The 20,987-nt window shown below is 45.6% G+C and overlaps 1 protein-coding gene across 1 annotated transcript in view; it reads left to right on the top strand.

Moving 5' to 3' along the window:
- Positions 1-4,459: 4,459 nt before the first annotated feature.
- The window catches only part of LOC146350791 (lysosomal acid lipase/cholesteryl ester hydrolase-like), a 41,610-nt gene continuing 25,082 nt past the window's right edge, over positions 4,460-20,987 (top strand). The window contains exons 1-5 of the mRNA XM_084845761.1: positions 4,460-4,561; positions 14,217-14,334; positions 15,874-16,072; positions 17,471-17,580; positions 19,703-19,839. Of these exons, the coding sequence (XP_084701887.1) occupies positions 4,460-4,561; positions 14,217-14,334; positions 15,874-16,072; positions 17,471-17,580; positions 19,703-19,839 (666 nt within the window). The remainder of the gene's footprint in view (positions 4,562-14,216; positions 14,335-15,873; positions 16,073-17,470; positions 17,581-19,702; positions 19,840-20,987) is intronic.

Raw genomic sequence — 20,987 nt, 5'->3', positions numbered from 1 at the left:
AGGCCAAGAGCGAGACTGACACAGTGTGATTTTGTTTTTCCTATTTTTCTTCAAGTTGTCTTTTTAATGTCTCTCCTCATATCCACTTATATTTCCCTTAAATATTTACTTCTAATATCTTATCACTTTTATTAATTTCTCTCATTTCTTAAATCCACCTTTACTTGATTTTTGTCAATAAAGATTGCTTCTTTCTATAGCTTCCCCCCCCTTGCTCCTAGAAGATAATCTTGTAGACTTCAGGCACCACAATGTACTCTTGTTTTAACAAATGTGGTGTGAAATGCAAGGTTTGACCCTGAATACAAGCCTGAATTGTAAACAACCTGAAATGTGTTCTGTGACCCATGATATCTGAGTGTTAATTTAGAACACTATGAAATGTAAAAAGGTCAACATTCTAAACCAGCCCATGCCATGTGAATAGCCCAGATCAGGCAGGGGAGGTGTGAATGGAGGATGAATGGCTTTATTGCAGGAAGACCAAATGGGAGTGCTCTGGTATGTGCTGAAGATTGCCAAAGTATCAGCTCCAGAAGATGGAAATGGGCCAATAAAAGAGGAGGACGGCACATTTTGACCACAGAAACATATGACCTTGAGAAATGTTGGGGAGTCAGAAGGAGATGTCAGTCTGCCTTCAACAAACGTCAGTCCTGGAAATTGGAAACATGAGGTATTATCAACAAAGAACATAATGAACCCCTCTTTGATCTCATGAGCCCCAATGAGAGAAAAGGGTATAAAACCCCTGAATCTGCCATTGTGCAGGAGGGGCGTGGTTGCATCTGGATCATTTGTATGTGCACATACCAACAGTACCCTCGATCCACGGGACACGTATTAAGTGCTCTGGCCAAGTACTTGATAGCGTGTGATGAGTATGTGTTGGGTGAAATTCAGGGAAAGGATTTTACTGTCCAGGGCTTAGATAGGGTGCAGCTATCCCTGTTCTGTCATACTCACTGTTTGGGTTTAGGATATAAGACAGCAGGCTTGGGCTTGGGCCTGGCTGACACTGTGTCACCGACGTTGCCTCAGTGGGCCATTGGCAGCAGTGGACTGATCTGGAGCTGAGCAGCACACAGGGACTAACTTTATATTTAGTCATAAATGCACCACATTTGGGTAACTAAGTTTCTACCTTAAGAGGCATGCAACCTCTTACGCCTCAGAGAAGAGGGCAACTTTTGAGGATTGTTGGTTTGGGGCTCTTATCTAAGAGGCGTGCAACCTCTTGACATTCAGAGAGCCTGAAACTCTCTGAGATTTCTTTGTAATTAAGTTTGTGCCTGAGGGGTGTGTGACCTCTTCAGCCTCAGAGAACATGCAACTCTCTGGGGAGGTTCTACTTTTGCTTATTTCCTTTATTTCAATACATCTCCTTTTCTTTCATCTACATTGGTTGTGTGCATGTTCTCCACTTCATAAGATCCCAAACCTCTCAGCCTGATCAACTGAGTGGTCCTGTGTAAATTGAAATCCATATTTCACAGCCTCTCCAAAGTCGGAAAATCAATCCTTGGGGGCGTTCAGGTGGGCAGCGAGAGGAGGAGAGAGAGGAGGCCAGGATATGAGTTATCCTGAGCCTCTCCCAGCCTCCTTCCCTCCCCATCCAAAGCACCCTTGCTGAAAAGCCCGTTGAGCAAAACTAAAGGGGGCTGGAGGATGGGGAGGCAAAGATCACCTGCGCTGCTGCTCCCACCCTGCCAGCTTCAGCCCAGCAGGGCACAGCAATCTCGGAACCCTCTGAATTCAGGGGCTTCTGTGCAGCAAGGGCACAATGGATAGGATTGTGCCTTTAGGGCCTTGGGCCATGAGGGGCTGGGATTCAAGAGGGCAGCCATAAAGGTCTGGCAGAGGGTGGGGAGAAAGAATGGGCTGTCCCCAGGCTCAGTAGTGGACTCGCCTTGCCCTTGCTCAGAATCTAGCAGGACCTGCAAAGCTGTAACTCTTCGCAGATCTCTTGTTAAGTTCATGAAGTTGTGGCACTAATTTCACCTAACCTTCTGTGTCTCTCTCATCACTTCAGGTGGTTTTGTGGCAATCAAAACTTTGTATTGATGCCTTACCCCTGAGACAGTCACTGTCTTCCAGGCAAATTGTATGCAAGGATGTCTAAGCCCTGCTCCTGTTTCACCATTTCTAATAGCAGTACAATGTACCTGGTGCATAATTAAATACTGTACCTCACAATTCACTCTTTCATTCACCACTTATTACATTCTAGACCTTTTGCAGCATCAGTTCAAGATACAAGCTCTCCTGGAAAACCTAGTACAGGTGAGCAAAATCCTTTTATTCAACTGATATCTTTGATTTCATGGATGGTGATGTACCCTTTATGTTGTAATAGCATTTTAAGTGTCAGCGTTTTAAGTTGTTCTCTAAACAAAGATAGCTGTTGTTCAGTAGTTAAGTTGTGTCCGACTCTTCGTGACCCCATGGACCAAAGCATAAGGTACAATCCAGTGAAAGTTAGGTTTGATTTCAATGAGTGAAGAATGTTTAACATTCTATTTAAATCCGATTGACATTTGTAGGATTAAAGCACTTTGAGGTGCGAGACTGAGGCTGCAATCCTATGAGACTTACATGGGAGTATGCTCTATCAAACTCAGTGGGACATAATCTGAGTAAACATGCACAAGCTTGCAGTATAAACCACATTTTATTGTTTTTCATTAATTCTTGTAAACATTCTTGCAGCATCCAACTTCCACCTCAAAGGCCACTATCAGAGAAGAATTTGGGGAAAAACTGAATTTGGGGGTCCTAAGAAATGGTGCAACAATATCACAAATTAGGGATGTACGAAAGTCACTTACCTTTTTGAAGGGTCACATTCGCGGTGGGGGAGAGGTGCTCCGTACCTCCCTCCGAAATCCTACCCTGGCCGGCTCCGCTCTGTGGCGACTCCGCAGAGCCGCCAGCCAGGTGCATCCGCACAGTAGGTCTGTGGACGCAAATGGCCGGCATAGCGGCTGCCATTTGCGTCCCTTAGCTGAGCCATGATAGGCTATGTAAATACTTATGTAGCCTATCACAGCAAAAGCGGGGATGCAAATGGCGGCCGCTACGCCATTTGCGTCCCCACTTTTGCCATGATCGGCTACGTAAATATTTACATAGCCTATCACGGCTAAAAAAGGGAACGCAAATGGTGGCCGCCATAACCGCCACCATTTGTGTTCCCTTTTTTTTTGCCATGATAGGCTACGTAAATATTTACATAGCCTATCATCGCCTCCGCAGGGACGCAAATGGCGTCCCTGCATTAGCCGTGATAGGCTACATAAGTATTTACGTAGCCTATCATGGCTAAAATGGTGAAGTGAATGGTGGCCGCAGACGCAGCCACGATTCGCAGAGCAGCGCAAATGGCAGCAGGTGAGTGCTCCGTTTTGTGCACCTTTCGGGGGGCAGGGGGCTTCATTCCACCACAGGTTTCAGGGGGCCAAATGCACTGGCATTTGGCCTCACCTAGATCCATGGTGGAATTCTCCGCCAGCCCTACACAAAATACGCATAGAATGCGAGCATTAAGGTCAACGATGAGCACAGCTTGGTGAGCCATCTTCTGAAGGGTTTATAGGAGTGAGTGGGATTTTAAAACTGTGACACACCAGTTTTGTATGACAGCTGTTCATCATGGGGAAGGATAACTTGATGTTATCTTCAAAGTGCACAGGGAAGCAAGAAGCTTTGTCCAGACTTGCCTCAGCTTAATCCTATCAACATGTATCATATACTCCGAATTTTTGTTTTCAAATATTTTATACACCCAAAATATAATTAGCTGTCATAGCTAAAGTATTTTCATAACCTGCTCTTTATTTTAACATCCTCAGTTGGCTGCACAATTCATCGGAGCTCCCTTTTTGGGTTATGAGAAATTGCTACACTGACTAGTGATGGATTGTTGGCTGAGGAAACACACCAAAGAAAAGATTGTTTCTGGTGTCCAAGGAAAAAAAAGATATTTTTTATTTTTTCCTGTGGGTCATTGGCTGTGTCAGATTGTGATCCATGCTTTGCTTAGAAAGCCACCACATGGATAATATACTAGTTCTGATTTGCTCCTATCACACTGCATACAATACCCTTCATATTATAATTTTTGCTGCTTTATTTTCTCCTATACATACATGGGGCCATTCGATGACATTACAGTAAACTAGTGACACACAGATAAAATCCTGCCACAATTGCAGGATTTAATGCTAGAGCTGGAACGAACTTTTTAAATTGCAGCGTTTGAATTTTGATTTCAGTTCCAATTTTGAGAACAGAATTTGGCTGTTCTGAACTAAATATAAATTCTACATCATTTATCGAATACTGCCAGATACGGTTTGGCACTGCTTCCAAATACTGCGGCAACATCTTTCTATGCCAAACCTGGATATAGATACTATCTTTATTTGAGATATCTGTCATTGTTTTATGCAGGTCTATGATGTGGCTGTTTTGCATAGTGGTGTGCTTAATGCAACAGGCAGTTGCTTCAGAAGAATCCCTGAGCAGACGACATCTGAATCCTCAAGAATTTATGACAATTGTAAGTTGCATATTCTGCCACATTAGTAAAACCCAGGTTGTATTGCTATGATTAAATAATTAACATCATTTCTTTTTAAATTGTCCCAAATGGTAGTTAGTCCTATGGGGGAGAAATTGAAAGCAGCCTCTTTGTCACGGGTAGGAATGTGCAATGCAGGGGAATCTGCTCTGTTTAAGCGAAGCATGATGTATTTCCACAGCATTTCCAGTCATGCAAGGGACAGGCTGCAGCGGATTTTTTTTTCCCTGGATTCCAGGACAATTTCGCACATTTCCCCTCCCCCAGGTTCCGCCTCTTGAGCAAATTGTAATTTGTGCATGCTTTGTTTTGTTTTATTTTGATCCTGAAATGTGCACAGATGCTGTCATTTTTTTTAATGCATTGCCGCTCTTGCGCAACTGCACACAATTGCAGATCCACCAGTCTGCCATGTAGCCCTGCAGTAGGGATGGTGGAGAATTCCGCCATGGACTCCAATGAGGCTGGATTCTTTAGAATCCGGCCCCCAGAGTCTGTGGCGGAACAGACCACCTCCCTCCACAACCCCGTGACATTCTCCCTGGATGGACCCTACCTGCCTCCGACAGGTCCAGATCCGTCCTCTGCCGTCCACTGGCCTGGTCTGTGGCCGCAAATGGCGTCCGGTGTAGCAGACGCCATTTGTGGCCTTGCTCTTTGCCGTGATAGGCTACATAAATATTTACATAGCCTATCACGGCTAAAGCAGGGACGCAAATGGTGTCCGCTACGCCGGATGCCATTTGCAGCTACAGACCGGCAGTGGACGGAAGTCCAGCTGTGGACAGGCCCGGCCAGCAGCTCCACGGACTTGCCATGGAGCACACCCAGCCAGAGAGGATTCCGGTGGGAGGGACGGATCACCTCCCCTCCCCTGCAGATGCTCCAAACCGGAACGGTGAGTGGGGTTCAAACACCTCTAGCCCTGCAGAGGCATATTTCCCTCTTGTAAATGTCCTTGTCAGTTTCATCTTCTTCCTTTAGCCCATTGGAGCCATATTCCCTACTTGTCAAACAATGTGTCAGTCCCCACCCCCCACCCCCTTCCTTTCCTTTCCTTGGGAAGTGGTGCCGCAGGGAGCCGGGAAAAGGGCATTGAGGCTACATCTGTATTAGAAGCACTTGCTGGAGGTTGAGGCAAATGTGCAATGGAAGCAGCGTGTCCCCAAGGGTCAGTTCAACACTTCAAACCTTGAGGATCAGGTTGCTAAGTGAGCTCTCTGGTCCCCTTTTCCCGACCTGTCAGTGTCAAAGCATGCACAAATTACCCACTGACAGATCAGGAAAAGGGGACCAGATGGCCCATTTAGCAACCTGTGGGGACTGGGTCTGTGCAGGGTTGCGGGGAGGGAACAATGTCCCTGGACCACACAAAGTTGCCCACCCGTGCTCTATGAGGAGGATCTAGTGTGCGAACTGGGCCTGAGCCTCAAGCTTCCCTGTATTCTGTTTCCATCCTGGGCAACTGTTCCATGGTCGAATTTTCACTAAAGCTGAACATGGGTCACAGGCCGTGGGGAGGCCAAGGGTGCATTCAACATGTGAAGTGGTTCACATGGACACGTCTTTGGACTTTGCAGAAATAATCTCCTGCTGTTGTGAACTCCTGAAGTGCACTCTTAAAGAAGGGGCTTCTCAATATCTAGAACTGGTAGAATCAGAAAATATTGATATTTGTATTTACATGAAATCTTACTTACTCACAGAGTTGGAGAGGCCATTGTAGGCCAGCTAGTCTAGGCCCAGCTTGGTGCAAGAAATCCAGAGCTAGAGCGCCCCCAACAGCTGGGTGTCCAGCTGGAAGTGAAGACCTCCAGCGAGGGAGATCCCACCAGCCCCCTGGGTATTCCATTGTGAAACTGATCTTACTGTTAAGATGTTTCTCCTAATGTTCAACAAATATCTGTTGTCCTGTAATTTAAGCCCATCACATTAAGCCCATTTAATACAGCCCTCTGGAGCAGGAGAGAACAAAAGAGGCAGTCTTTTGTGCAATAGCCCTTCAGTGCTTTTGAGTCTTCAAAGTGTTTCACATGTGATATTTCAGTAAATGCTTGCATCAACCTTGACCAATTAGTATTACAGCAAGCATCCTGCTGATGCAAGCCTGATGCTGAGAGATTACCTACAGGCACTTAGTTCTCCGTGTTTGAGGTGAGAGTTAGCCATGAAGATATTGAAACTCTCCAAATCAAATTATGAAAGTTATATCAAATTGGACAGCGGTGATTTAAAAAAAATCTGTTCACTGAATGCAGGAGTGGGCAGTCTTTTTGCCCCTTGAGGACTGCATTCTCTGGGGAGAGTTTAGATGGGGGGCTCCATGCTGATAGTGGGGCAGCACCAAACCCACCTGACTCTCACTCTCTTTCCAAATCACCTCACCCCCACACTTACACTTTTACACTTCCCCCCCCGCACACACACACATCCATCCACCAATCCATCTGTTCATTCATACTTTTGTTGATCACATAAAAATACAAATACTTGGCAATAAAATGTAAAAAAAAGAGAGAGGACTATATATAAAATACAGTGTGGGCTCTAGGTCCCAGTTTTCTCCAACATACCAAAAACATTTGCACTGATTTTCTTTGCTGTTAGTGCAAACATTAATACTTTAAAGGTAGTTGCTGCACTCAGGTCTGACTATTCTACATCTGAAGCAAACTCATGAGATCCTAAGATATCATCTATACATTTAATTCTAATGCCATGAAACAGAGGAAATAGCAGAAGGTAATGTATCAAATCCTCAATCTGATGTGGGCATTTTGGACACACTTACCACTCCCAGGGCATCTTGTTAATGTCCTACTACCATTAGGGATGGTGTGGGTGCCTGTTTCAGTCTGCAAATCTGTCGGATCGCTGCCACCTGCACTCCCCGATCTGCGCCCACCAAGCTCCCCCCCCCCATGGGCAGCACTTGCCCATAGACTTATATGCAAAATAGTGCTGTGAAACTAGGGTATATGGGTGATCCACAGTGCTTTTTGCGTATAAGTCTATGGGCAAGCGCTGCTGATCACCATGTTTTTTAAAAACATGGCAATCAGGACAGAGACAAACAAACCCGGGTAAGTTGTAGGCTGCTTACCGAGCATGGGGGTGGGCTCAACTGCAGCCCAGAAGACCAGCAAGCAGGGGGAGAGCTCAGCCGGCACCTGGAGAACCTGAGCTGGGTTCTCCAGGCGCCTAACTACCACAGCTGAAGGCATTACATAGAAACATAACTCAGCCTATGTGCTGAGAGTCAGATTATCCAAATACATAATTTTAAAGCTGAGGGAGCCATTTTAAAACATTTAAGGTGTGAACTGTCCTAACAACATAAAGATCATCCCAAGCAAATATCCCTTGGCTGACATTTCTCTTGCTCACCTGGTGTTGAATGACAAGCTGCTGGTGTGTTTGTAGTCAAACAAAGAAGTCGATCTCTTAGTAAATAGTTTTTATTATGTGAACTAGCCAGATCAACAGTTCTTCAGGTTATAGACTTTTTCAGCTTCTAGCAACTGAGAGCCAAGATCTCTAATTTTCTTTGCACAACACTACATAGATGTCAAGGTTCCACTTATGGCCTGGACCCCCTGAGCAACTCCTTAAGGCTCTCTTACCTCCTTAACAGTCCCATCTTCCTTCTTTTAAACTTCCCCTTCCCAGTAACATAGGGTTTAGGCTGTAGACATGGGGTGACTGACACTCTAGACACAGAGTTTAACCACAACAGTTTACTAGTAGAGTTAAAGCAAAGAAATTACAACTGAAGGTATTTACACAATAGAGCTGACTGATACAAAAGGCCATAAAAGAAAATAACAGTTGCAAAATGCATGTTCCTTTACCCTAGCTGTCCTTAGACTTTTCTAGGCTGCTTCTTCCTGCTCACTCTTCAGACTCTGCTCTCATTTCAGGCTCTAACTGTCTCTGCTTTGCTCTTGCTCTGGCTGCAGCCTGGTCTTTCTGACTCTTACTGGCTCTCTCACTCTCTTTATATACCCTCCTCCCTCAAAACCAAAAGTACGTCTTCAAACCTGAAGGCATGAAACTCAAGTGGAGGAATGAAACTGACACTAATCAGGAGAAATGAAACTACTCCTCTCAGGGTTACCCCCTCCCAACAGAAAACTCCAGGCCTCTATCCTGATCTTTTTTTCCCTTTGCCTGTGTAGGCCTCAAACCTTCACAACAGGTTTGTGAATCTTGAAGATCTCTTTGATGGATGCACTATTGCTAGGAGAGTTGCCACAAAACTGGCACCAACCAGCAGTATGAAACCTGAGTGGATTTTTTAGTCTCATGCTCTGGCAGGGTTATCCTCCAGGAACTTCTTTTGATGGGCCAATTTGGTAGAATGCCTCATTTCCTGAAGTTGCTCCTCCCTCTTGACCCAACATCTGATTCTGGCATTTGTCACTCCCAACTCTTCCCTCCCTGTAAGATCTTGGAGAAGATGGAAAAGTGTTGGTTTGGTTTTGAACCAACTGATTAACTGGCATCTGGGAAGATGCCTCTCTTCCACTGTCTCCCTGCTCTATCTCCTCAAACTTTAGTAACTTTCCCACCTCTTCAACCTCTTTCTCATCACACTCTTAGTCTATTCCCATACTCTGTTGAGATGCTTCTGCAGAGATGCTGGTCCTGGGCCCAATCCTTACACCTGGTCCATATTATTTACCTCCCTGCCCCCATTATCCACCATTACAAAAGGCTTTCATGGAGTTAACCAACTGCACTCATATTTCTTTTGGATGTATTCTAGTGTATGCCACCCTTATTAGCCACTGGACTGGAAGGCCAAGATTCGTTTATGAAATTTAAGCAGGCAATAATGTTTTCTTACAGTAATAGAGGGGCGGGCACCTAGGGGTGGACGAAAGTCACTTACCTTTTCTCGCAGCTTGTTCGCGGTGGGGGGGAGCGCTTCGCTGCTCCCCCCGCGAAGTTCAGGCCGGGGGGGGAGGCTTCCCGCCTCGCCCGGCCACGAACACGAAAGTAAAAAAAAAAAAAAAGTCCCCTGATAGGCTACGTGATGATTCACGTAGCCTATCATGGCTAGATCTGGAAAGTCAGCCGTGATAGGCTACGTGAATCGTCACGTAGCCTATCACGGGTGACTTTAAAAAAAAAAAGCGCGTACGCGAATGGCGGCCCCCATAGGGAGCCGCCATTCGCGTTCCTTATTTAGTTGCTGTAGTCTACGTAAAGATTTACGTAGACTACAGCGACCAAATAAGGAACAGGAATGGCGGCTCCTTATGGGGGCCGCCATTCGCGTACGCGCTTTTTTTTTTTTAAGTCACCCGTGATAGGCTACGTGACGATTCACGTAGCCTATCACGGCTGACTTTGCAAATCTAGCCGTGATAGGCTACGTGAATCGTCACGTAGCCTATCAGGGGACGGTTTGTTTTTTTTTTCTTTGATTGCAATGGCGGGGGCGGCAGCCGGTCGAAAGACCGGCTGCCGCTCCCGCCCCGCTCGAACACCGGACGAACCACTAGCCGGACCCGCCGCCGGGAGGGACATTCAGGGAAGGTAAGTCCCGTTCCGGGGGGGGGCGGGGGGCGGGGGGGCGGAGGATTTCTCCCCGAAACTTGTTCGGGGGGCCGAACATGTTGGCGCTCGGCCCCCCGAAGTTTCGGGGAGAAATTCTCCGCCATCCCTACGGGCAGCCAAGCTCCATCCACAGTAGAGCTGCCAGAGTCCCCCCTGAGGAGTGCTAGGGTTGATTTAAGAAATCTGTTCTGAAACCTCTCCGCAGCTTCGCAGTTCTACCATCAGTCCCCCAAAGCTCCACCCAAGAAAGCATAACAGAGGATGTCTGGTCAAAAATAATTTTCAGTGCAGGTTTACCAGATGTCCCCTTTTAGAATAAAAGAACCACAGACTAGCCAAAAGGTTGTCTTGACTTTTGCCTCCACATACTTCAAATGGGCTGGTCAGGACAATCTTTCAGAAAAGAGAATCACCAAATACCAGAAGGGCCTAACTTGCTGCAAAGGGTTATTTTGCTAAGATCACCCAAAGCATGGAGGATTCCTCCCCCAAACCATGATCTTAGTTCTATTTTGCAAAAAAAAAGGTTGGTTTTTAAAACCACATCAGGCCAATGAGAGCAGGCAATGTCCTCAGCACATAGCAACGTGTTCACCTTCCTGTTCTGAATGGCTAGATCCACCTGATCTAAGAATTGCATGAAATTACGTATATAAAGGTTAAACACAACCAGCACCAATCAAAAGCCTTGTTCAACACCACCAAATGTGGGAATTTCCTCAGAGAGAAGGCCATTGTTACCACATCTTATCCACATTGAAGTATTTGGATACTTCAGCCTCTGCATCACCATAACCAATCCAGGTTCAGCTCCCAGTTGGAGCAGCTTTCTCCATAACTGGTCGATACCAATAGTGCCCAAAGCTGTTGAGGGATCCACAGAGGCTACATAAGGATGTCAAGAAGATCCAAGACACTTCTCAATTAGTCTTGAAAAAATAAAGCACTGATCTATAGTAGAATAACCACTCCTAAAAATGATTAGCTCTTCATTAATAATCTGATTAGCAACCATCCAGTCATCCAATTTCTCTAAAACAAATTTTGCATTTAATTTTTACAATGTGTTTAACAGACTCATAGGGCAGTAGTTTTGAAGCACCATATAATCTCTCGTCTTAAAAATCAGGTGGACAATATTCAGACACTACCCCTGAGTATCTGTAAATACTCTTGCCTAGCACTCCAGAAACTTCTTAAAGAGTTCTATGGGGACCATATCTTTGTCAGGGGGCTTACCACTTCTCAACCTCCTTACTAACTCTTTAATTTGGGAATACTATACTGGATCCCATTCATTCATTTATATACATACCATACTCCATCCATTAACAACACTCATCTGGATAAATGAATCTGCCAGCTTTGGTTTCTTTCAGTTTCTTGTTTTTCCAAGCTTAAATTGTTTTTGTCCCAAATGGATATGTGTGTGTGTGTGTGTGTATACACACACACACACATGGCTTTGGAAAATGCAAAGCCAGAGGAATCTGTGCTGCCCAAACTCTCCTCTTCACCTGCTCTAGCAAATGGCACTGCCTCCTCCAACCCAGGCAGGGAAACCTTTGGAAATCATGGATAGAGTGGAATCCATGCTTTCTGTGATGAAACCCCTCCTCTCTTCACTCTGCCTACGGTCACTCAAGATGGGGGGGTGCCTTTGCTTCAGCCTAGGCAGGTTGTTCCCAGCCTCCTCAGGCTTTTGCCTTTTGCCACTTTTATTATAGTCTTTTTTTCCTATTGATGTCAGAGAATTCCACCATGGACTCCAGTGAGGCCAGATTCTAAAGAATCTAAATTCTAAAGAATCCGGCCCCCCGGAATCTGTGGCAGAATGGCCTCCCCACCACCACCACGCGGAATCCCCCCGGGATGGACCTACCTGGTGGTGGATGCGGCAGCTCCGGTGGCGGCGAATGCAGCAGCGGATGCAGCGGTGGCGGCAGTGGCAGTGGCTCTGGCTGGTCTCCCAGCCGCTGCCAGGCTGCTGCGGCCACAAATGGCAGCCATTGTAGCGGCCACCATTTGCATGGCTGCCTTTGTTTGTGATAGGCTACGTAAATACTTACATAGCCTATCACGGCAAAGAGCAAGGGTGCAAATGGCGGCCACTACGCCATTTGTGCCCCTGCTCATTGCCATAATAGGCTACATAAATATTTACGTAGCCTATGACAGCAAAAGGCAGCCACGCAAATGGCGTAGTGGCTGCCATTTGCGTCCCTGCCTTTTGCCGTGAAAGGCTACATAAATACTTACGTAGCCTATCACGGCTTACTGCAAGGATGCAAATGGCGGCCGCTACAACGGCCGCCATTTGTGGCTGCAGCAACCCAGTAGTGGCCAGAACTCCAGCTGCAGCCGGCCCCGGCCAGTGGCTCCATGGAGCTGCCATGGAGCAGAGCCAGCCAGGGAGGATTCCGTGGGGAGGGACGGAGCACCTGCCCACCACCACAGATGCCCTGGACCAGACGGGTGAGTTGGATTCGTACATCCCTATTTTTCCTAGAGTATAATCATGTGTGAGAGTTGGGCCCTTTTTAAAGTTCTACTTAGGTTAAGTATAAATAGCATGATGATGACTCAAGTACAGATTCAGTGTAAAAGAGTCAAAATAATTTATTTAGATTATCATGAAAACTGAACCTTAAAAGATTTCTTGAATATGCAGTTCTTTGTCTTAGTTACTTTATACGTTAACCTCTTAACCTAAATGAAATGAAACTAAAGCCTAAAACCACTAACCACTACTCCCTATCCCCAGGAGTTGTTTAAACCAAGAAAGCAAATCCTGCCCTCTCTCATCTATCTTCAAAACTGCTTGCTTTAACGCACTCTAACTCATTCCAGCACCCTGCCCATCAGCATTCTCACTGACCAATCACACGGCCCCAGGCCCTTAACCACTCACACCGTTCCATACATTCTCACCCACCCACTAGGCAACCTCCAATGTATGGAGAAGCTATAAACCTTTAACACTGTACAGAATTTAAACAAATAAAACCATGAGCTTGTTCCACCACACTTTCCAAAGCCATTTGCTTCCCATCTAGTGTGAAAAGACCTCTGTCTCCTCCCTGTCTGGGCAGGAAAGGTTTTGGAAAGCACAGATGCAACTGGGTTCACATTTTTTTCCAAGCGCTCTTTCATTTATGCTAGGCTGAGGAGGGGGCACCCCTCCCACCTGGACACAGAAGGCTTGGGTGGAGGCATCACAGGCTGCATAGAACGTGACAAACACCTATATACAGTCTGCTCCACAGGTTTTCCTCTCCTGTTTCCTGTGTTCAGATTGTCACATTTTGATAATATAGGGGCTAGTGTAGTTATCAGACAAAATATGTTGATTCCTGGATACTTTAAGTTCACAGAATGTCATGCCAGCTTATTCTGACCATTGCCATAGAAATCTTATAGTTTCTTGTCTTCTCTCTAAAAAAGAAGTATATACTAGGGATGGACGAAAGTCCCTTACCTGGTCCTGCAGCTTTTTTCGGGGGGAGGGGAAGGCGCTTTGTTTCTCCCCCTGAAATTCTTGGCGGGTGGGGAGGCGCCCCACCCCTCCCCACCAAAATTCTGGCTGGGGGGGAAGCGCCCCACCCCTCCCCGCCGAAATTCTGGCCGGGCGGGAGCACCCCGTCTCCCCGGCCGTGAAAGAAAAAAGTAAAGTTAAAAAAAAAAAGTGATAGGCTACGTAAAGATTTACGTAGCCTATCACGGCTGACTTTGAAAATCTAGCTGTGATAGGCTACATAAATCTTTACGTAGCCTATCAGGTTTTTTGTGTTTTTTTTACTTTACTTGGAAATGGCGGCGGCGGCAGCCGGTCAGAAGACCGGCCGCCGCCAAACTGCCGCCAAACCGGTACTGGGACCCGCCACCGTGAGGGACATTCGCACGAGGTAAGTCCCATCCCAGGGGGAGCGGGGGGTGTTGGAGAATTTCCCCACCAATTTTGGGGGGCCGAATGCGTTGGCATTCGGCCTCCCGGAGATTCATGGAGAAATTCTCTGACATCCCTAGTATATACATCTGAGTTTTGTCAGGTATTTCTTTTTTCTTTCAGAATGAAATCATCCACTATTGGGGGTACCCTGCTGAAGAGCATGACATTCTGACAGCTGATGGCTATTATCTGAAGGCAAACAGAATTCCTTTCGGTATACACTGCCCTCAGAAGACAGGTATTTTTGTAATATAGCAATTCCACAACTTTGTGTTCATAGAATCTTACTCCCTCAAGAGAAAAAAAGGGAGTACATATGACCCCCATTGCCCAACATCAGAACTGGCGCTACCTCCCTCCTCCCCTTATCCATTGCACATCTGTGAGGAGGAGGAGTTCTCCATGTGTACAGATGTACATATGGGCAACTCCTTCTCACAAACGTCTGCTTGATATGTGATGGGGAGGCAGCATGTGGTTCTGGCAGTGGCCAAAGGAACTCCACATGACACCTCTCCCTGCTCACTGACCAAGTGAAAGAGGTCACATGTACTCCCTGAAGGGATATTACAAGAGTATTTCTGTTTTCATTTTTGAAGTTTTCGAGTGCAAAAGTTAGGACAGAGCCTCAGATTGGAGCAACTCCATTTTCCATCTGTGCTTGGCCTCAAAGCTCATGGAGAAAATCACCAACTGTCAGCCTAGCTTACCCACAAGTTTGTAGTAGGGATGGCGGAGAATTTCTCCCCGAATCTTCGGGGGGCTGAGCGCCAACGCATTCGGCCCCCCGAAATCAGCAGTGAAATTCTCCGCCCCCCTCCCTCCCCGGGATGGGACTTACCTTTGGCGAATGTCCCTCCCGGCGGCAGGTCCCGGCGGCGGTTCGTTGGCCTTTCATCGGGGGCAGGGGCGGCATTACAAAGTGTAAAAAAAAAAAAAAACCCCGTGATAGGCTACGTAATGATTAACGTAGCCTATCATGGCTAGATTTTCAAAGTCAGCCATGATAGGCTACGTAAATCGTTACGTAGCCTATCACGGGTGACTTTGGAAAAAAAAAAAGTGCGTACGCAAATGGCGGCGGCCTATGGGCGCCGCCATTTGCGTTTCTTATTTGGTCCCGGTAGTCTACGTAAAGATTTACGTGACTACGCCGTAGTCTACGTAAATCTTTACGTAGACTACCGGGACCAAATAAGGAACGCAAATGGCGGTGCCCATAGGCCGCCGCCATTTGCGTACGTGCTTTTTTTTTCCAAAGTCACCCATGATAGGCTACGTAACAATTTATGTAGCCTATCACAGCTGACTTTGGAAATCTAGCCGTGATAGGCTACGTTAATCATTACGTAGCCTATCACGGCGTTTTTTGTTTTTGTTTTTGTTTTAGACTTTGTCTCGCGGCCGGGGAGACGGGGCGCTTCTCCCCAGCCTGAATTTCGGCCGGGCGAGGCGGGACGGCTCCCCCCCCTCGCCTGAATTTCGGGGGGAGAAGCGAAGCGCCTCCCCCCCACCGCGAAGCACCCCTGCGAAAAGGTAAGTGACTTTCGTACATCCCTAGTTTGTAGTGAATATAAAATGGGGAAAGGACCTTGTACTCTATCTTTAGCTTCCTGAAGGAAAAGTTGGATATAAATTTCTATACGTCCCGTTAGCTGAAGCTTTCTGGGTGGTTTTATAACTTTGAATATTTGCTTTTGTCCAGCCAGGTTCATTACAGAGCATTGCAGTGGGCAGTTTTGATGCTCGGATTATCTTTGCTTTGTTACTTTCCCAGGGCCTAAGCCAGTTGCATTGCTGGTACATGGTTTGCTCGCTGAAGGTAGGTGCTGGATTGCAAATCTCCCCAGCAACAGCCTGGGATTTTTCCTAGCAGATGCTGGCTATGATGTCTGGATAATAAATACTAGAGGCAGCACCTGGTCTAGAAGACACCAAAACCTTTCAGTTGACCAACAAAAATTCTGGGATTTCAGGTAAGTTCAGAGCACAGTTTGCCACTAGAATGGAATGGATAGGCAGTTAGTCCTGGGTGCTGCTTATGAAGTACAGCTATCACTATATTACCTTATCCCACCTCGTGGCAGAAGTACTTCAAGCTTAGACAGGATTTTGAAGGATGGGACTACATGCGGTAGTGGTGATAAGATAGAATTCAACTGGGTCTTCCACCGAGAATTTAGAAATTAATTCCATTTAAGATTCTATAGCTTGGGGACTGTATGGTTCAATAGTTCGAGAATTTTACTATGTGGTTCAAGAATTTTAAACCCTTAATCCAGTCCACTGTTATTAATATCTTCTCCTTTCATTCTGTCACCCAGTCATTGGGAAAAAAATATCTGGAAAAGAAATTATTAGGAATGTCTAGTAGACTCTAGTTAGCAGATAATGTCTGTGTAGTTGCCAGTTTGCTTTATAAAGATACTCCATTTTCTTTGCATGAAAACTGGATTGTAGTGCATGAATTGAGGAAATACGTGAGGTCCTGAATGTACATAATAAATCTGACATATTGCCTCTCATAGGACTTCTGGAATTAATATCACATAATTCCATTGTAAATAATGATGTGTTGATGTCAGTTAAAAAAATTGTGTTGATGAGCAAGGCCATAGGATTTACTTTACTTAGGGCGCAATCCTATGCAGATAGGCAGCTGCCTCCAAACTCCGAGGTGACCACCTATGCAGGGCAGGAAAAGCATAGAGGGGATCGTTCCCTCCGCACTTCTCCTGCCCTGCATTTTCAGCTAGACAGCCACTTTCGGCTGTCTGGCCACAGGATGGTGGAGCAGGGGAGGAGGCTGCCAGACAACACATTAGATGAGTCATACCAGCATTTCCACCCTCCCCACCCCAGAACACCCCCACACACACCCCGGAATGCCCCGTTTCAGCCCTCCACACTCCTCTTCCAAGTGCAGAGCGCGGGGCCATTCTGAGCTGCCTGCTAGGCAGCACAGCACGGGGGGAAGGTTGGTTGTCCGGGAACAGACCTTGGATCATGGCATGGGAACCGAGGTCAGTACCTGGAAAACCACATATCCTACGGCTTTCTAGCCACTGACTAGTGGCCATAGGATTGCTCCCTTAGCCTAATACACTGAAGTCCTCTTCACGTGTTATGCTCCATACATACCCTATCAAAGCATAACATAAACAACTTCATAGATTCATGACCTCCAGTGTCTGGAGGTACTTCCCACTTTTCTCCAGATGTTCAGGGCTCTGAGATGTAGATCAAGGCCATAGAACCACCAGGGTTTACCTAAATAACTATTCACATTCACCTTCTAAACTGTGGCAATGGTTTGTCCAGCGGTCCTTTTTGGATCTTCTGTATCCAAGTGTTCCTGTGTATGTGTGTTTCAGTTTTCACGAAATAGCGATTTATGATATTCCAGCAACAATAAAATTCATCCTGCACCAAACTAAGCAAGAGAAATTATATTATATTGGCCATTCCCAAGGTGGAACTCTAGGTAAGTTAAGAGCAAAACAGTGGAATTTGTTCGCCTCTGTATCCTTTCTTTCATTGTGTGGGACTAACTGGTGATCAGGATGCAGGCTAGGGTGATCACTTGCACCCCCTCCAGGAAATGCATCACCAAGAATAGAAATATAACACATCTCATCATAGTTGGGAAGACTATGCCCAGGCGAACTATGCACCTGCTACTCAGTCAGCTGCCCAGGTACCAACTGTTGATGGGCAAATTTGAGGCCCCTGCTGCTCTCCATTCTGATGGTTCTTTACCATTAAACTGGAGTTAGACTGGACAGCTGTTCCAACAGAGGACACCTTCAAATAGAGAACTATTCTCTATATAGTAGAACACATGGCCACCGTAATGTGGTCTTTGCAGGTATGTAAGGAAGAATAAGCCATAGAAATGAAATTCAAAACTTCACCTGTTGAATGCTACCTGTGAAGCAAACTATTAAAACAACACAGTCTGTGTCTGCAAAATGATGACAACCAAGGAGCCAATTATGCAGTAGAAAGAGCTCAGTGCTTTCTCCGAAGCCCTTCCCCCTGTCCCCCTTCTGGGAGATTTCTTGTTCCAGCTCTCTGGAGTCCTCTCAGAATTCTATTTTGAAATGATGGACAAGCATGGAATGCAGAGCATCCCCGGGTGATATATGAGAAATTTATTTCAGTCTGTTTCAGACGAGAATTTACCCAGTTCACATCTCACAAATTTGAATGTTGACTCGAATGTGATCTACAGGCGAAGTCCATACCAAAAAAAAATGGATATGCTTTTGAAAAGTATGCATAAAAAGTGTGTATTTTTGAAAAATGCACACAAACATACTTTAATCAATGGGAGAAAAGTGATGTGCACAATTGATGCACGTGTTTGGGAAAATGTGCAACAAAATGCAGAAATGTCACGTGAACAACAACAAAACTCACAACCTGATATGGATATGGATACAAGTCAGGATGAGCATTGGGATGGAAATCAGAGAAATTCAACAAACTGGAGTTTTGCACATTTTCACCTCCCTCGTGTCCTCCCAAAAAAGCCTCACTTGGCCCAGTCACAGCCCACCTTTCGTTGGGGAGTGGAAACATGGGCTTTTAGAAAAGTCTTTGGGGCATAGTAATGTGAATCTCCGGCTAGAAGTGCCTTAGAGTTTTATGGGTTTCCTTTTTTAAATTGCTGCTGTGCAGCTAGATTTCGCAGATCATGCGACTGTATTTTTTAAGTGTCTCCTTTAATATATTTTAATATTTCTAAGTCAGCTTGGGGCCAAAAGTGTAGAGTACGAAATAACGAAGTAAACATGCAGGATGACTCTTTGACAGTGCATTCCTAGATCTACTACATTCAGACACAAAGCAGAGGAAACACCAATAAGGAAAAGAAGGATCCGGAAGGCAGGCAGCCCAGCACCAGGACTGATGGGAAGCTTGCACGTTGTGTCAAAGGCTGCACTGGTACCATTCTCAGTGAATAACTTTTGTCTGCATTCTTAGGCCATATCTCTGCCATGTCCCATGCTATCATTTTTTGGCACAGTAGCATGAAATCAGAAGAGCGGGAAATGCCTTGATGGAGGATCTTTCACACACCTCCCAAAGACATAAATGTTATAGTGCAGGATGTATAGCCTCAATCACTTCCACAATCATGAGTTAACCCCACTGGTGGTTGCAGGGACTGCGAGGGGGACAAGGAAGGGATTACCTCAAAGGACCCTACAAACTACCCAGGTGGGATATGTTTCTAATTCGTACTCTATGTGCAGATATGTGTCCTAGCTAAAGAGAGGTCAACATGCAACACTTGTAGACCAAACTCATAGAAACAAGAGCAACTGAAATGATTTAGGCTATAATGCTATGCTGGCTTACCTGGGAGTAACTCAGATAACTCAGTGGGATGTATTTCTGAGTAGCCAGGTATAGGATTGCACTGTTAAAGCTGAGGAGCAACACGCAGGGGCAGCAATGCTGTTATTGGTATTTGTTTTGAGGTGTCTGGAAACACAAGTAAAAGCTGAAGAAACACAAGGACCAATGCCATTGTGGGCTCCCATGCACAGTCCTAAATATACATAGCTGCCATTTTTGAAATTCTTTGTCTTTTGTAGGCTTTATTACCTTTTCACTCATACCAGAAGTTGCTAAAAAAGTCAGTCTCTATCTGTCCTTTGCTCCTGGCTACACATTGGTGAACAGCAAAGGACTTTTCTATAGCCTTCTGGCAATTCCGGATGGAATCAGAAGAGTAAGTATTTCTTATGTGTGTTTTACTACATACAACTCAGTAATATCATTTTTTTTATTATTATTGTATGTATTTGGTGATGGGCAATACCCCTTTATCCAGTTCGTAACTGATCAGAAAGAAGAATAGATCTCCAAAGAGAAAACCCTTTTTCCAGATTAAGAATTGGTGCATCCCCAGCCTTCACTTTCATATACTTGACAATGTCATCTAGCACAAAGAGGGGATTGTATTGCCCCCAGGCGTAGATCGTAGTGGACAAAAGAGGACACCCATTTATATTTCATTTGCAAATGTGAAATTATAAGTATAAATGCAAATTTAGAGCAAAGAGCTGTGACTGAAACTAAAATATACATCTTGCCATAATGAGGAAGATTGACCAGGGGACCTGTGTGCCTGCTCAGTCTGCTGTCCAGATGTTAGCTGTTGATGGGGGACTTCAAGGCCCCTGGGCTCCTTATGGTTATTGGACTTTAAACCACGCTTGGTCTAGGCAGCCCATCAAACAGAGAACATCTTCGAATAGAGTAAAGTAGGACACCAGACCACCCTAGGCAGAAACAAAATCACCTGTCTGGGAAAGCGTGTTGAAGCAAGTAGGTTTTCAGTAGATGCTCCCATCCCAAAACCCAAGGGGTCTATGCATATCTAATTTGTATGGGGAGGGGTTCCATACAGTGGGTGCTGTGACACTAAGGGTGCAATCCTATGCATATTTAGACATAGAAAACTCCTACAATTCCCAGCATGCCCCAGCCAGTCATTCTGGCTAGGGAATGCTGGGAGTTGTATGACCTTTGTCCAACATGCATAGGATTGCATCTTAAATACCCTATTCTAAAATATCATGGACCAGGCCTCCAATATTGTAGGCATCACCTGGAGAGTATTTCTTGATGAGCACAGCATCTGCGTACATAGGCAGAAAGAGGATCAGGTGGTCTCTTAGATATCTTGGACCTGAGTTGTTTAGGACTCTGTAGACAAGTACCAAAACCTTAAACCTGGCCTGGTAGTATATGGGCAGCCAGTGCAAAATATATTTTAAGAATAACTACTATAAGGGCAAATAAAGGCATTAAAACAATACACAATCAGATAAAACCAGTGAGTTTAAACTGGAATGGGAGATCAAAAACAAGTTC

Source organism: Heloderma suspectum, chromosome 3, assembly GCF_057233095.1.
Source record: "Heloderma suspectum isolate Gila_16-S chromosome 3, 16-S_ref, whole genome shotgun sequence".
In the NCBI taxonomy this organism is placed as follows: domain Eukaryota; kingdom Metazoa; phylum Chordata; class Lepidosauria; order Squamata; family Helodermatidae; genus Heloderma; species Heloderma suspectum.
The sequence above is the reverse complement of the archived record's forward strand: the minus strand, read 5'-3'. Positions and strand labels throughout refer to the sequence as shown.